Source organism: Cinclus cinclus, chromosome 10, assembly GCF_963662255.1.
Source record: "Cinclus cinclus chromosome 10, bCinCin1.1, whole genome shotgun sequence".
NCBI classification, from domain to species: Eukaryota; Metazoa; Chordata; class Aves; order Passeriformes; family Cinclidae; genus Cinclus; species Cinclus cinclus.
In genome coordinates this window covers 2,087,979-2,103,094 of record NC_085055.1, presented here as the reverse complement: position 1 = coordinate 2,103,094, position 15,116 = coordinate 2,087,979, and the positions used below count along the sequence as shown (strand labels likewise).

Below are 15,116 nucleotides of genomic sequence, written 5' to 3'. Positions count from 1 at the left end.
CGCCTCTCCATGGCCCCTCACGGCCTTTACCGGGCTCCTCCATGGCTCCCTCACGGTTCCCGCCCGCTTCTCCATGGCGGCTCTCCATCACGGTCCCCTCACGGCTCCCTCACAGCTCCCGCCCGCCTCTCCATGGCCCCTCACGGCCCTCTCCGGGCGCCCTCAGTGCTCCTCCATGGCTCCCTCACGGTTCCCGCCCGCCTCTCCATGGCCCCTCACGGCCTTTACCGGGGTCCCTCACGCCTCCCCCATGACCCCCCTAACGGTTCCCGCCCGCTTCCCCATGGCGGCTCCCTCAGTGCTCCTCCATGACTCCCTCAGTGCTCCTCCATGACTCCTTCACAGCTCCCGCCCGCCTCTCCACACTCCCTCACAGTTCCGCCATCATCCCCTCACCGCTCCCTCACGGTTCGCGCCCACCCGTCCACTGCCCCTCATGGCTCCCTCACGGCTCCCTCCCGCCTCTTCTCCGTGTCCCTCTCGCTCCACCCTCCCGCGGGCCGGGCTGGGCTCGGCCCCGCCGTCTCCTCCCCTTCCTCCGCCGGCCGGAAAGCGCCGCGTGTTCCGCAGCCATGGAGTACCTGCCGGCCCCGGCCGCCCCGGTGCAGGGACACATGTGAGCCATGGCGGGGGCCCGGGGTTCCTGGGGCGGGGGCGGCTGTGGCTCTGACTGTGGCTCTGACTGTGGCTCTGACTGTGGCTCTGACTGTGGCTCTGCTTCTCTCTGTCCCGTGTCCCAGCCTGTGCTGCCAGTGCGGTGTCCCCATCCCGCCCAACCCGGCCAACATGTGCGTGGGCTGCCTGCGGGCCCAGGTGGACATCACCGAAGGCATCCCCAAGCAGGGCACGGTGCATTTCTGCAAGCAGTGCGAGAGGTGAGGAGCCGCCAAATCGCTGGGGATAGCAGCAAAATGCCCTTGGAACGCATCGGTCTCGGGGTTTAGGGAGGCTAAAGCGCACAAATTTGGTGAGGAGGAGCTGGGGAAGGGGCTCAGCCTGGAGAAAAGGAGGCTCGGGGGGAACCTGCTGGCTCTGCACAAAACCCTGACAGGAGGGGGGAGCCACGGATTTAGTCTGGATATTGGGGAAAAATTCTCCTGGAAAGGGTTGTCCAGCCTGGCACAGCTGCCCAGGGCACCGGTGGAATCGCCATCCTTGGAGTGATTTAAAAGCCCTGTGGATGTGGCACTTGGGGATGTGGTTTAATGGTGGCCTTGGCACTGCTGGGGGAATGAACTCGGTCACCTTAGACACTTTCCCATGATGTTCTATGTTTCTGAAAGTCGTAGCTGCATTGATGTTACTAAACTGAAAGCTTTGGAAATAGCTGCTCATCTTTGGAGTGATTTAAGGTGCTCAAGCAGCTTTCACGTGCTGTAAAGTGCTCCCTGTATCCCAGGTATCTGCAGCCTCCAGGGACCTGGATTCACTGTGCCTTGGAATCGAGGGAGCTCCTGGCTTTGTGTCTGAAGAAAATCAAAGCTTCCCTGAGCAAGGTGAGAAGCTGATCCTGCTGGGATTTCACAGCCTGGTCCCAATTCTTACTGTAGAGGTGGGAGCCGAGCACAATGAACTGAGGGACACTGATGTGTTTTTAATGTACCTTAATTTCAGAAATTATTTATGCAATATTTGTTCTCACTGGTTGATGATGCTATAAAAAGGGGTTGCAGAGGTCTGTATATAGATTAACTCAAATTCACGTGTTTAAGTTGAATGAAGCATCCCTTAGATTCAGAATATTCTTAGAGGGAAATACCTGAGATTAAACACCTTTATTTTATATTGATCAGCCTCCATGTTCTGGCTAAGCACTGTAAATTGGATTTGAGATATTAATACATGTATTTTTAATTAAGATTATTCACTTCTTCACTTGTTTACTGAACCATAAGTTTCTGTTTGTGGAGTTAGACTTGGTTTTACTGAACTCCTGTCCTTCCCCACGGGCAGGTCCGGCTCATTGATGCAGGATTCATTTGGACAGAACCACATTCCAAGAGGCTGAAGCTCAAATTGACTGTTCAGAAAGAGGTAACTGGAGCACAACCTTCTCCCTGTGGCTTTTAAAAAGCTTTCATGGCAAACAACAGGATTTTTAAATTACTATTTTTCTTATTACTAGATTTCATCCTGCCTAAATTTTGTCACTAAAGCGCCGTTCATCAGAATGAAGAAAGTTATTGTCTGTTGCTGTAAAGATGGGAAAATACTGCTTAAATAGAGCTTAAGCCTTGGACACTTTGGTTTTGCAGGTGATAAATGGGGCAGTCCTGCAGCAGGTGTTTGTGGTGGAGTACATTGTTCAGTCTCAGATGTGTGAAGACTGCCACAGGATTGAAGCCAAGGATTTCTGGAAAGCTGTGGTGCAAGTCAGGCAAAAGGTAGAGGCAAACTGAATTTTTGTTTGCTCCTGGCAGAACAATCAGGCAAAGAACTGGATGATTTCCTGGATTTCTCAGACAGAAATGTACTCGCACTTAGCCACAGGGATGTGTTTTGTGTTAGAGGTTGTTGAATTTTGTCTTACTCAGTTCATAAAAACTTTTTTGCTTTCTTTAAAATGATGCTGGCAGGAGGATCTTGGGTGGATAACTAAATACCCTCCTGTATTTTAAGGCAGTTTGGAAACAGTGGGATAAATATTTCAATCCTTTTTAAAGGAACTAGATCTCTCTAGCAACCAGTTACACAAAAATGAGAAATGGAAGCTTTAAATGATTTGGTATAAGTAGAGCACTCTGAAATAATTTTGTTTATTTGACTGTTCCTTGTCTAGGTGATCTCTTCATATAAATGTTCATTCTTCAGATATCCTACTTTGTACTTGATGCTTTTTAAATAACCTTGATGCTTTTGTGTTTGTTTGGTTTTAGACTGTGCACAAGAAGACTTTTTACTATTTGGAGCAGCTGATTTTGAAGCACAGGCTCCATCAAAACACACTAAGGATCAAAGAAATCCATGGTGAGTGGGTCTGGAGGCAGAGTAATCTGGATTTGTGAGGGATGTTTTCATTGTGTGTGCTGGGAGCTGTGCAGAGGAAAGCTTATGAATTACATTAGATAAAATATGATAGAAATAGATTTGTTTCCTTTCTTTTCAGATGGCCTGGATTTTTATTACTCTTCCAAGCAACATGCCCAGAAGATGGTGGACTTCCTTCAGTGTACAGTTCCATCCAGGTGCAGCACTCCTGGTCCTTGCCTTGAGCACCCAGAACTTTGGGGAGCTCTCCTAAATCCACAGTCTTAAAATAATTCTCTAAGTGCAAGTGTAAGGAATCTGTATTTTAATCAAAACAGACAAAATCCCTCCTACAAAAGTTCAGTGTTTTCCACTTAGCCACAGTAAAATTTACCTCTGTTTCCTTAATATTTTTGTTTGGGATACAGACACTTTGTTCCAAGGATCTCCTGTTCCAGGTGGTGTTCCTCTTGTTTCCTGAGAACTCTGTTTTCATGTTTTACAGATCCAAGTCATCCCAACGTTTGATCTCCCATGACATTCACAGTAATGTCTACAACTACAAAAGCACTTTCTCTGTGGAAATTGTTCCCATATGCAAGGTAGCTTCCCTCTGCTTCATCTTTAGGGTGTTGTGGGATCTGGGAAGAGTTGGGGTTTTTAAGTGGAGGCCACACTGTGGGGTTTGGGAGGGTGGGGAGGGATCCACATGGGAAATGCAGAAGTTACTGGGGCTAGAAACGTAAAAATACCAAAGTTTAAAATTTTATTTCAGGAGTTTTGGTTCGAAATGGAGGAAATGGGAATGTCAGTTGTGTTTGTCTGCTTGCAGGACAATGTTGTGTGTCTGTCACCCAAACTGGCCCAGAGTCTGGGCAACATGAGCCAGATCTGTGTGTGCATCAGAGTGACCAGCACCATCCACCTCATCGACCCCAGAACTCTGCAGAGTGAGTCTGGGCTTTTCCTCAGCACCTGATTGCTCTGCTGCCACAATTGCTGTTGCTTTATTTCCACAAAGTCTTGGATTTTTGGGCTTTAATGTTGTTAAATTTATCTGTACAGTAGAAATCTCGTAGTGAACTAAGAGTTCTTGATTTCCATGGGATCCCAGGCAGAATATGCAGGCTCAGTTTGAGTTCCTGGATGTTCTGAGCATTTACCTGTGTCATCTTTATTCCTTTGCAATTTGATGGCATCTGAATTAAATTATTAGCCACTTCAGCTCCAGAAATTCTGTGCTTTGCTTGGTGTGTGCTGATCTTGGGCAGCAGACATCCTGGGAGAGGATGGATCCAGGGAATAATTCCTTTGAGTAAATCTGTCCCAGATCAGCTGCTCTTGCAGCAGTGTGGGTCATATCCTAAATAATTGCGTTGCACTGATGAACAAAACGTGTCTGGCAGTCGCCTCCATTTTGGTTAATGGTTGTTTTTTCACAAGAAATTCTCTCCCTGATCATTTTGCAGTTGCTGAGATCGATGGAAACACCTACTGGCGTCACCCCTTCAACAGCCTCTTCCACCCCAAGCAGCTGGAGGAGTTCATCATCATGGATATCAACAGGGTCCACGAGAAGAAAAAAGGTGCTGGGGCAGGGGCTCGGTCAAACAAGGTGAGAGTTTCTCTGTTTTGAGCCTTCTGCTCAGCTGGATTCATGCTCTGCATCTGCCTGGGCTGTTCTGCAGCTTGCCACTGGCAAAAGTTTGTTTTTTTTTTTGGGGGGGACCAATTGGTTTGGGAATGGCGCAGGCAAGATGTGAATTCCACTTCCAGGAATTCTTCTTGAAGAGCTTAAACTCTGCTCTTCACTGGGTGTTGAAATATTAACTTTGCAGCTCTAATGACTGAATTGGTTTTGGTTTTTTAATCAGAATTAATGGATCTTCTCAGTTAAAAGCTAAAACGGGTGTCTATTTATAAAAACAGCCTTTGGGAATTCCTGGGAGTTTCCATGTCCATCTCCTTTTATTTAATGAGCAATGAGGAGTAGCAAGGCATCCATTGGATATTTGATGCAGCAGCACCAGTTTAATGACAAGTGGAGTTTAAATCAGTGCAGATGTTGGGGTTAAGCTGGGTTTGGTTAAGGAATGTTTTATTTTCCATTCCCAAAGCACACTCTGGCTGAAGCCTGGGTCAGGAAGACCTCGGAGCTGGACACAGATCACCAATATTTCTGCTGTACTCACCTGGGGCACATCCTGAATCCTGGAGACCTGGTCTTGGGGTCTGTTCTTCTTTTCTTAAATGATTATTTAATGACTGAATTCATGTGTTAGCAACAAAGTGCTGAACTGGTCTGATTTCAAAATGTAAGCAGCAAAAAGGGTGGAAGCATCCTGGTCCTGACCCAGGAAATCTCATTTCTAGAAGGAGTTTTCATGTAAAAATTGGTTAGAAATAAGAGAGCTGATTGCCTTCAGAGTGCAGCTTGGACTCACAATTTAGCCACAAATAGATGGAAAGGATTTTTAAACCCCCAGTTAATTATGTGTTTGCTAATGAATATCATATACAGGGATAACAAATGTGAATTTTTTGTAAGATCAGGCAAGTCAGGTGATGCTTGGAAAGGTTTAAACCTGAACGTTGTGAGCCCAGCAGAACCACAGTGGATGTTGCAGTTTGGATTACAGAGGTTGGGAAGTGCCAACAGAACAGGATTTGGGAACAGCAGCTGCTCAGCCTTGTGAAAGCTGCACATTAATGTGGATTTTTATTTGTTTGCCTTCATCTGGAAATATTTCTCTTCCTTAGGAGCTGCACCTTGCACTGTGCAGCCCTTCAACACAAACACTGAAGTCAGGGTTTTTTAATAAAGCAGAGTAAAACCCCTGTTTCTGTTTTAGCTTTGACTTGGCCAACTGCAACTTAAATGATGAATTTGCCAACAAGATGAACCCCCAGCATATTCCTGACGTGGTAAGAAAATCCCTTTGTCTGTGCAAAGTTCTCTGCATTGGCCAGGGCTAGGAGGGAGTGTGATTTTATAATGAGCAGTGCCTGAAGGAGGAGAGGATATTAACAGTGAAATTTGAGTATCTTCTGATTTTGAAGGATTATTTCCTTAAATATTTGAGTGATTTTTAAATTACACATTTATTGTTGGATTTTTTTTCCAATTTCCGTGGTTACATAATACATTAGTTGTTGTTTTTGTTCCAGTTACCAATCACTGAGTGCTACAAACTGATTTATAACTCCAGTGTGTGCCTGACTGGTCAGGAGCGTTTTCCAAGCGTTTGGAAACATTTGAACTGACAAAATCCCTGTCAATTCAATATAGCACTGCTGAGAGCCAATCCAGCTGGTTTTAGATGCCCAGATGTGAATTTGGGTGCTGATTTGGGATTTTGGGAAGTGGAAAAAAGGAACTGCTTTTCCTTGAAGGTGCTGATCAAGAAGAGCTACGACCGCTCCAAGCGGCAGCGCCGCAGGAACTGGAAGCTGAAGGAGCTGGAAAGGGACAGGGAAGCCACGGACACAGATGATGAAAGGTTCAGTATCTGCTCTCCTTGTTCCCTGACAAAGCTGCTCCAGCTTCTAAATAACCTCCAGCTGAGAGGAAACAGGGAGAAAATTAGAGATGGATGAGTTGGGAATTAATAGGTGAGGATAAAACAGCAGCAAGAATGGGTTGGAAACGAGGGAATGCTCTCAGGTCTGCTTTTGTTTCTGTGGTTTTACTTTGTTGCCTGAATTTCCATAAATCCAAAGGAGAAGTGAGTAAATACATCTCACATCTTTTACAGACAATACCAGGAGTTCCTGGAAGATCTGGAAGAGGATGAGACCATAAGGAAGAATGTCAACATTTACAGAAGTAAGGCCTTTTAAAATCCTTCATTGGGTGTAATTAAATCATGGTTAAATCGTGTTTGAGGCAAAATAATTTTGCTGAAATTCTCTGTTGGCATTCTCCAAGCTGTTCATGCCTGATGGGTTTTGTTTCCTTACTTTTAACATGAAAAAGAACTTTACTCCTGCACCCAAAATCTCTGCTGGGTGAAGGATTTGACACAGAATTATTTTTTTTTCCTATGAGAGGACTGTTGAGTTTTTAGGAGGAATTTTTTATTTTTTGGTTTTGTGGTTTGTTGGTTGTTTTGGTGTAGTTGGTTTGATTTTTTTTTTTCCCCCTCCGTTTTCCCTTGGGGTTGCTCTGGTGTTTGGGGGTTTGTTTCCTTTGCTGAGCTGTTCCTTTTGGGGGGGTTTGTGTGTTTTCAGATGCAGATATTCCAGTGGAGAGTGACACAGATGATGATGGAGCTCCACGGATCAGCCTGGCTGAAATGCTGGAAGATCTCCACATTTCCCAGGACGCCACTGGAGGGGAGGGAGCAGAAATGCTGACAGAGTAAGGACAGTGCCTTACATGCAGTCAATATTCCTTTGGGGAGAAAAAACACCCCAGGCCATAATTGACCATCACAAAGCCAGGAAAAGTGACAAAACTCCCACTGCAGCCCAAAATTAAGGCCTGGAATTCATTTTTAATGGATGATGTTCCAGAGAATCGGCAATTAAAATTCAATTTCTAGTGGAAAGATTGCAATATAAATTCCACAAGTTCCTCCCATCCCTGAGGGATCTTTCCAGGCAATTTCTGCAGTGGAGAAAATAAGGAAAGATGTCAAGAGGGAAAGATTTTAGGTAAAGTCCCTACCTACTGTTACAGCTTTAATTTCTTACATGGGAAAAGTTTTCCCCATTTTTTGGCACAGTGGTTTGAAGTCTTTTATGATATTGGTAGATTATTCCATAGATCCATATTTTGGGGAAGCTCAAGACTAATTTCTGGTCCCTTACACAAAGAAAACTTCCCTGTAAAGCCCTTGATCAGAAACATTGGAAAATCCTCTGGAGTGTGATGAATATTGAACTATATCCAAAGTCTGGACCAGTGGATTTAAAGCAACATGCACAGGAATTAATTAATTAATTAATCAGCTATAAAGGATTGGAAACCTCTTGAGGTATTTTGATTCATCATTTTTTAGTTCATTGTAAAACCCAGTTGCACTCTGGAAGCCCAAAGAGGCCAGAATAATAAATTCCCTGTTGTTGGCAGTGATGGGGGAGTAATAAAAACTGGGTTTAAACTGCTGTTTTCCTCAGTCCTTTCCCTCCTCTCTGTTTTCCTTCCTGGACTCTCCCAGGATTGTTGGATATTTGCTGTATTTTCACATCCTCTTTATCCCTGGAAATCTCCTTCTTCCTTTCCCTCCCTTCCTTGCTCTGCTACCAGTCTGGAAAAGCTTTCATGGATCTTCCAGCAGGAGTTTTGTCTGGAAAGATCTTGTGCTGCAGAATCCAGGAATCCAAGGATTTCTTGGCTTTGTGGGATTTGTTTGGTGGAGCAGCTCCCCAGAACCAAAACTGGGTTTCTTTGTGGGTTCTCAACTTTCCAGTGCCCCTTTGGGAGCTCAGAGAGGTTTGGAGAGTGTCCAACAAATTCAATATTTGCCAATATTTTCACTGCCATTGGAGTTAACAAAGGTATTAATTGTCATGGATAAAAGCTGCCACTTGCCCTGCAGCTCTTTCTGAAAGAGTTAAGCCACAAAAATCTTTTTTTACAACAGAAACCGTCCAGGATTTTAAGTCAGAACTGTTCAGTGATGCATTTCCACCCAGATGTTGATGAATTTTGAGTTGGAAGTCATGGGAGAAGCTGTGCAGAGCTTTGGAATTAAGTTTTGCTCAGAGAAAATGGTGGACAAAAAAATCTGTTCTACAAGTCAGACATTACAGCACAAAAGCTGGATAACTGAGGGGGGAAATGAACAGCAAAAGGGGACTGGGGTGTGCAAACACTGATTTTTGATTTAATTTTTTTTCCTAGGTAAAAGTCTTGTGTGTTGATGATGAAAAGCTTAAGGTGATGATTTCACCTTCAACTGCTTTAAAATCTGTTAGTGGATGGAACTCCAGGGGTCCCAAATATGGGTCAGATGGAAATTGCTGAGGTGAAATATTTATGGCAAAACATTGTGAACCTCAGGCCAGGTGCTTGAGCTTGGCTGCACTCCAGGGACAGCTCCTGGGCCAATTTTGGGAGCTTCCAAGCTGAGACACTGATCTGGTGGAGACTTCCAACAAAGTCTGTCTTTTTTCAGTCTCTTACTCTTGGAAGCAGGGAATAGGGGAATAAGGAGTTTTTCCTTCAAATAGAAAACTCCAGAGGAAAATTCCTCTGCATCACAAAGTTCTCCATAAAAAGTTACACAAGGGTGTAGGTTCCTTCTGTTGGAATTTTGGGATTTGGAATGATTTCCCTGGATGCCACTGGGAAAAGTCTGGCTCTGTTTCCACTCTGGGACTGACAGAGATAGATCCAATCCCATCTCTTCCCCCTTCTCCTGCAGGATAGCCATAGGAAAATCAGGATGTACCTGTGCTGAGCATGAGAGGCCACCTGATGTCACTATTCCTGCATGGCCCCAAGAGCTGTTCCCTGCTCCAAGGAAAAGGGGGCTAAAAACCCAGGGAAAAACTCTTTATGCCCATGCAGTACTTCTTGTTTAAATTCAAAGTAACACTAAGCTAAAGAAAAATAAGACAAAAACTGCTTTGAACTTGGTGCTGAAGGATTTCAGGTCAGCAAACTGCTCCTTCTGCAGATTTATCTCAACTCGGGGCCTTCTGTTGCAGCTGCACCTCCCAGAGCAGGTACAAGGAGTGGTGGGAATTGGAAATCCACAGGGATTTGGGAATGTTTCCTGTAGCTCATTCCAGGCCATAACCATGGAACAAAGAATCTTGTTGCTGTCAGAATCAGTACGTCCTCCTAAGTACAAGATGGGAGCCTGGTTAAGCCAAGAAAGAGGAAGTTTAAAATTTGTCAGGGTTTCAGTTCCACGACAAAACCAAAGCCTGTTGGTAAAGCAAGAAACTGAAGGGACTTAGTGCAATTTAAATATTCAACTTCCTAAAATGAAACCATTTTGGATGACATGAGTCCCCAGCAAGGACTGAAAAGCCTTGAAAGCCAATTTTAAACACGTGTCTGGTGAGGGAGATTTGTGAGATGGAAGGAAACTCCTGAAGTGTGAAATACTTGGTGGTGTTTGCACACCTTGCTGAGACTTTGTGCTCCAAGGATGATGATTCACACCTTGATCCCTGGAAAAACCTGGAAAAATACCTAAGTGAATCATATTTCATGTAATATCTCTGCTCTATAGTGGAAATATCAGCAGCAGAGGAAGGAGGAATTTCCTATCTCAGGGAGACTGGAACTCAACTGTTGCATGAAGCAGTTTCAGCTGAGCAGGGAAGTGAAGCAGAAACTTTCAGCCAAGCAGGACAGAGGAATTTCAGGTCAGCTCTGGAAAAGCAAACAGATCTGCTGGAAACTCCCTCCTGCTCTGACCAAATCCCTGCAAGATGGAAACATCCTGTGGGATGCAAAGGCCAGGAAGTGCTGAGAGGTTCCTTTCCCAAGCAGGATTTTCAGGTCAGGTAATGAACAGCAAAGATAAGAACTGCAATTACACGTGGCTGTAAATAAAGCAAAGTGCAGCTGGTTGTAGTGCAAAACAGTGACAGTAACAACAGGGAGGAAGAAATTAGCTTAAGCTTCTAAAAACTCCTGAAGTGAGCAGCAGCAGCAGAGGGGTAAAGTTCCACATGAACAGAATCATCTTTAGTGCCTTAGGAAGATAAAGCACAGATTAAAGTTTAATGGGAGATAAGGTGTGAAAGTCCTACAATAAAAATGACTCCAACTGAGGATGCTGGGAATCCACCACAATGTTCTGGCTGGAAACATCAAAGGTTTGATTTTAGCAGCTGGTTCTTATTTTTGTTCTTTAGTTTCTACTCTTGCTGAACCAGCGTGGGTTAAGTTGTGCAATTTAAATATTTCCTTTTCACGTGGCAGGGATCTGAATGGTGCCGAGTGTTATCCTTACATTCCTTGGAACCTGAGGACAGAAACTGCTCCTGACAGACACAGGAGTGTCTGTGCTTGGTGTCCTCAGAGAAGGGTGTGCAGGGAATATTCCACTTCCCACTCCTCCTGGAACATTTCCTGCTTCATCCATGCATTCATTAATTTAGGTTTGCAACACTGAGTAGCAGGTGTGAAAAACTAAATGTTGTGGCCACTCAGAGCAGCCTGTGCAGCTGCTTGGAAAAATCTGGAGAAATGTGGAAAGAGCCTGTTCCAGCCCAAGAATCCCCCCCATGCATCCCTGGAGCTCTGGCAGCCTCGGGGCCGTGCCCATTCCTTGGGGAGCACCCAGCACCCTCTGGGGGAAGAACCTTGCCCTGATCTCCACCCTAAATCTCCCCTGGCACAGCTCCAGCTGTGCCTCATCCTGATCCCATCCCCAAATCTGGAGCCCCTCGGGCTCCTGGTGCTTCCAGCAGGAACCTGCCCAGGCAGTGCTGGGAACTGAAACAGCAGCTGGGATTGGGAGCCGAAATATTTTAAATCCTGGACTCTTGGGACAGGCAAGGGGAAGGGAAAATGAATCAGGAGCTCTGGGGAGCTCCAGCTGCCACGTGGCCCCTTGTTTCCTCTGCTGCATTTTGGTGTTTTCCTGGCTCTGTCCTGTTCCTCCAGCCCGGCTGGGATGTGGGGGTGGGAGCAGAGCCCCATCCCAATCCTACCCCCAATCCTACCCCAGTCATTGCTAAAGAGGCCCCAGGCACTGGAGGCACCCACAAACACCACGTGGGAAAGGGCAGCAGTAACAAGCAGGGCAAAGTTCCTGCTCCTCCAGCCTGGTGAAATGCTCGGGATGTCCATGTGGAATCCTCTGCTGGAATGGAAGGTGACCTGCTCCTGCCCAGAGCAGGCACAGCTGGAGCAGTATTTATTTACACAGGCCTGAGAAATACACATTTTGCACCTGAAATGCAAAGTAGTGCCTGTATTTCTCTGTATTAGACACTGGGGAAAAAAATCACTGTCTAATGACTGATATAATTAAAAGACTGTGTTCCTTCTTGTTCCTAAACATCAGTAAATACAAATTATATTGATAAGTATCAGAAAATATAATATACAGACTAAGCATGAAAGCGAATCTGCACTAATTCTACTTCAACCATTACATTACTTTAATAAAACATCCAGTTGGATCCAAGTATGGAATAGATTTTTTTTACAAACTTAGAGATCCTTGGCCATTGTTAAAAGACCTGTGAGTTTGAGCACTGCTGCCCTCATTTTCCCAGAGGAACTATTTCCATCTCTTGCCTTACTTCCCCATAATTATAAACTGGGCAAGCAGCTGAGGTGACAAATGACATAATGAACGTCTTCACTTTGTTTTGTCGCCTCCTGTGCCCAAACCTCATTCCCTAAGTCCCTGGAATTGCCACCTCCAGCAAGAACCCATCCTCTGGAAGGAGAGAGCATTCCAGGGGCTTGGGAAAACTCCCCAGACTCACCTCAGTGTGGGTGGAAAATGGGAATTTGTGTCACCCTGTGTGTCCTGCTCTACTCCCTTCATCTCCTGAGGATTCCAAACCCCAACCCTCATTCCCAAGCTCATCCCAGAGCAGCTCCTGCCCACTGCAGGAAGCTGGCAGCACAGGAATGTGGTGGTTGTAAGGATAAAAACTCATGGAATTTGGAACAAAAGCAGTCCCAGCCAAATCCAGCATGTTATTTACAGCTCAGGAGTTTGTGTTTCAGGCCCTGCTCAGCTGGGAGAGTGTAAAAGGTGAAAAGTAGGGAGTAAAGGGTCAGGAAAAAAGGAGGCATTGTATTTTTATATTTCTTAGGGGTTTTATTTTCAACTGAAGCCCTGCCACAAGTGAATCTGTAGTGTTATATTCCCTATATGATGCACATGATTTACTCATCTTCTAAAGCAAACCAAAAATTATCTGTTTTTATAAAGCCCAAGGATCTGAGAGTTTCATCCTAAATTTTCCCAGCAGCACATGCTCCCATTTTTAATGAATCAGTTGTTTGCATCATGATAATATAATTCATTGTATAAAACAATCGAGGAGAATTAATAAATCCTGAAATCATTCCATAAAAACACAGCAAGCTCAGAGAAGCACTCGTCTGGGATTTTTGTGTGCACATCTCTTCTGGCAGACAAGAACAAATTCATGCTGTATCATTTCTCCAGATGAAAACCTTCCATACCCAAGGAGCTTTCCCTGGAATGACAAAATCTTCAGGGGGATTGTTTCTTTTCCCTGGAGTTATAAAATCTTCCGGGGGGGGGAGGGGGGGGGTTGTTCCTTTTCCCTGGAATAACAAAATCTTCAGGGGGATTGTTCCTTTTCCCCACAATAACAAAACCTTCAGGGAGGTTGTTCCTTTTCCCTGGAATAACGAAATCTTCAGGGAGGTTGTTCCTTTTTCCCTGGAATAACAAAATCTTCAGGGGAGTTGTTCCTGTCCCAATCCCAGCTCTGTAATTCCAGCGTGTCATTAAAATTGAAAGCTCTTGAAGAAGCAAATAGTAAAAAAATACCAACAGTGATTGATTGGAGCAAAAAATAATTTGCTATCAGAGTAAAACACGAAGAGAGAACAAAGCAGATTTTATGGCTCCTGGACAAAAATGGGGTAAGGAAAGGCTTGGATCCCGAAGTCAGGGTGAGGTTTTACTTCACCACAGAAAGAGCATTTTCCCGTGGGTTTCCCAGGAAGCTGCAGAGGAGCTGGAAGGCCGAGCTGGCGTGGAAAGCCACACAGACGTAGGTGGTGTAGAGCAGCAGCCCCAGCAGGGCCAGGTTGAAGGAGTAGAAGAGCACCTTCTCCCAGGGCTCCATCAGGTAACTGCAGGTGATCAGCTCGAACTGGCACAGGAGCCAGTACAGGTAGCTCAGGGTGCTCTTCACATCCATCCCCTGTTCCCAGAGCTCCCTGTGGGATGAAGGACGGGGAATCATGGAAACGTGTGGAGGAGATGAACCCCTCTGCAGGTACCTCTGGGAGGGCCCCTTGGCATTGTCTCTGAGATAAGGAAAACCACTTCACTAGAATGACTCGTGCTAGAGAAAATGGACACCCCCTCTTATCTTCTTAGAATATTATTGGTTAGATTTGATTCTTTATAACTGGTTGTTCCAAATGTGGTAATGGATAAAAGATTCGTGTTAATCATAGAGGTTTTGGAGTTTATATAAACCAGAATACTTAGATAAATCATGGAACTAAATAAAGGGAAATACATGATTAAAACCATTCTGTTTAAATCCCCCTGTCATGAGTATTGTGCTTTCTAAGTAAATTGTATTTGATACCAGTTTGTAAAATGAGGTTTTCCCACAGCCTGAAAGATTTTGCCAAATCAGATTTCCTTCCTTTGTGTAATCAATTGTAACTATGTGTTAAAACCAAATTCCCACTTCTGCTGTTCTTTACCTACCAAATCCAGATTGTTCCTTGACAAACTGTCCAGAGATTTCACACAGCGGTCCCACAGATGGTTTGGGGTTTTTTTTGAGCACCACTGCTTACCTGGCAGAATTATGACAACAACAAAAAATAACAATTATTGATGACTACGAGGAAAACCATCCTATAAAAAGGAGCTGCAAACCAAGGTTGGTGGAGCGTGGAGTGACCCCTCACGTTCCCCAGCGCTGTTTGCTCCATCTGTATCAGATAAAACAATCTGAATTTTGCTGAATATCGAAACTTTTTGTTCCTCATTTATAACACAAAGAGACCTTATGCAGCTGGTTAAAATGTACTAACTTTGTACCCTATTGGTTCACTTTTGATCCCCCTCCGAACCCTATTAAAGTCAATGCAGTGCCCTGTGTGGACAGAAAATTCCTTCACAGAATGAAAGCTGTGGAAAAGTCCGAGCAGCTTGCCTGTCTTTTTTTTCTGTCGGCTGAAGGTTCCTGTGAGCAGAGATGAGAATCTCAGCAGAGCTGAGTGCCTGAAGGGCCAGCGCTTACACACCTTGTACTACAAAAAGTGACAGAAATGGGAGCCTCACACTGCAGCATCCCCAGCGGGGAGCATCCCCGACTGCTCCCTGCATCCAGGACTCTGCCACAGCCGCCCTTGCAGCGCCTTACTCCACTCTGCTGGGGCAGCTGCGTCAGAAATCCCTTTAAACCCTCCCTCCTCTTCCTCCTCCTCCTCCTCCTCCTCCTCCTCCTTCCCACCTCCGCACTCCTACACAGAATTTCCTGGTTTCTACCACTGC

At 45.1% G+C, this 15,116-nt stretch overlaps 2 protein-coding genes across 2 annotated transcripts; one reads left to right on the top strand and one right to left on the bottom strand.

Moving 5' to 3' along the window:
• Positions 1-572: 572 nt before the first annotated feature.
• On the top strand, positions 573-7,981 carry NMD3 (NMD3 ribosome export adaptor). The gene is made up of 15 exons (XM_062499054.1): positions 573-616; positions 741-875; positions 1,400-1,496; positions 1,954-2,034; positions 2,256-2,384; positions 2,877-2,967; positions 3,107-3,185; positions 3,473-3,569; positions 3,800-3,917; positions 4,437-4,582; positions 5,085-5,197; positions 5,820-5,892; positions 6,361-6,467; positions 6,723-6,793; positions 7,198-7,981. The coding sequence occupies exons 1-15, from the start codon at positions 573-575 to the stop codon at positions 7,329-7,331; spliced, it is 1,515 nt and encodes a 504-aa protein (XP_062355038.1). The 3' UTR covers positions 7,332-7,981.
• Positions 7,982-13,554: 5,573 nt separating this feature from the next.
• On the bottom strand, positions 13,555-13,797 carry LOC134047818 (serine palmitoyltransferase small subunit B-like). The gene has a single exon (XM_062499255.1). The coding sequence runs from the start codon at positions 13,795-13,797 to the stop codon at positions 13,555-13,557; it is 243 nt and encodes an 80-aa protein (XP_062355239.1).
• Between the last annotated feature and the right edge of the window lie 1,319 nt (positions 13,798-15,116).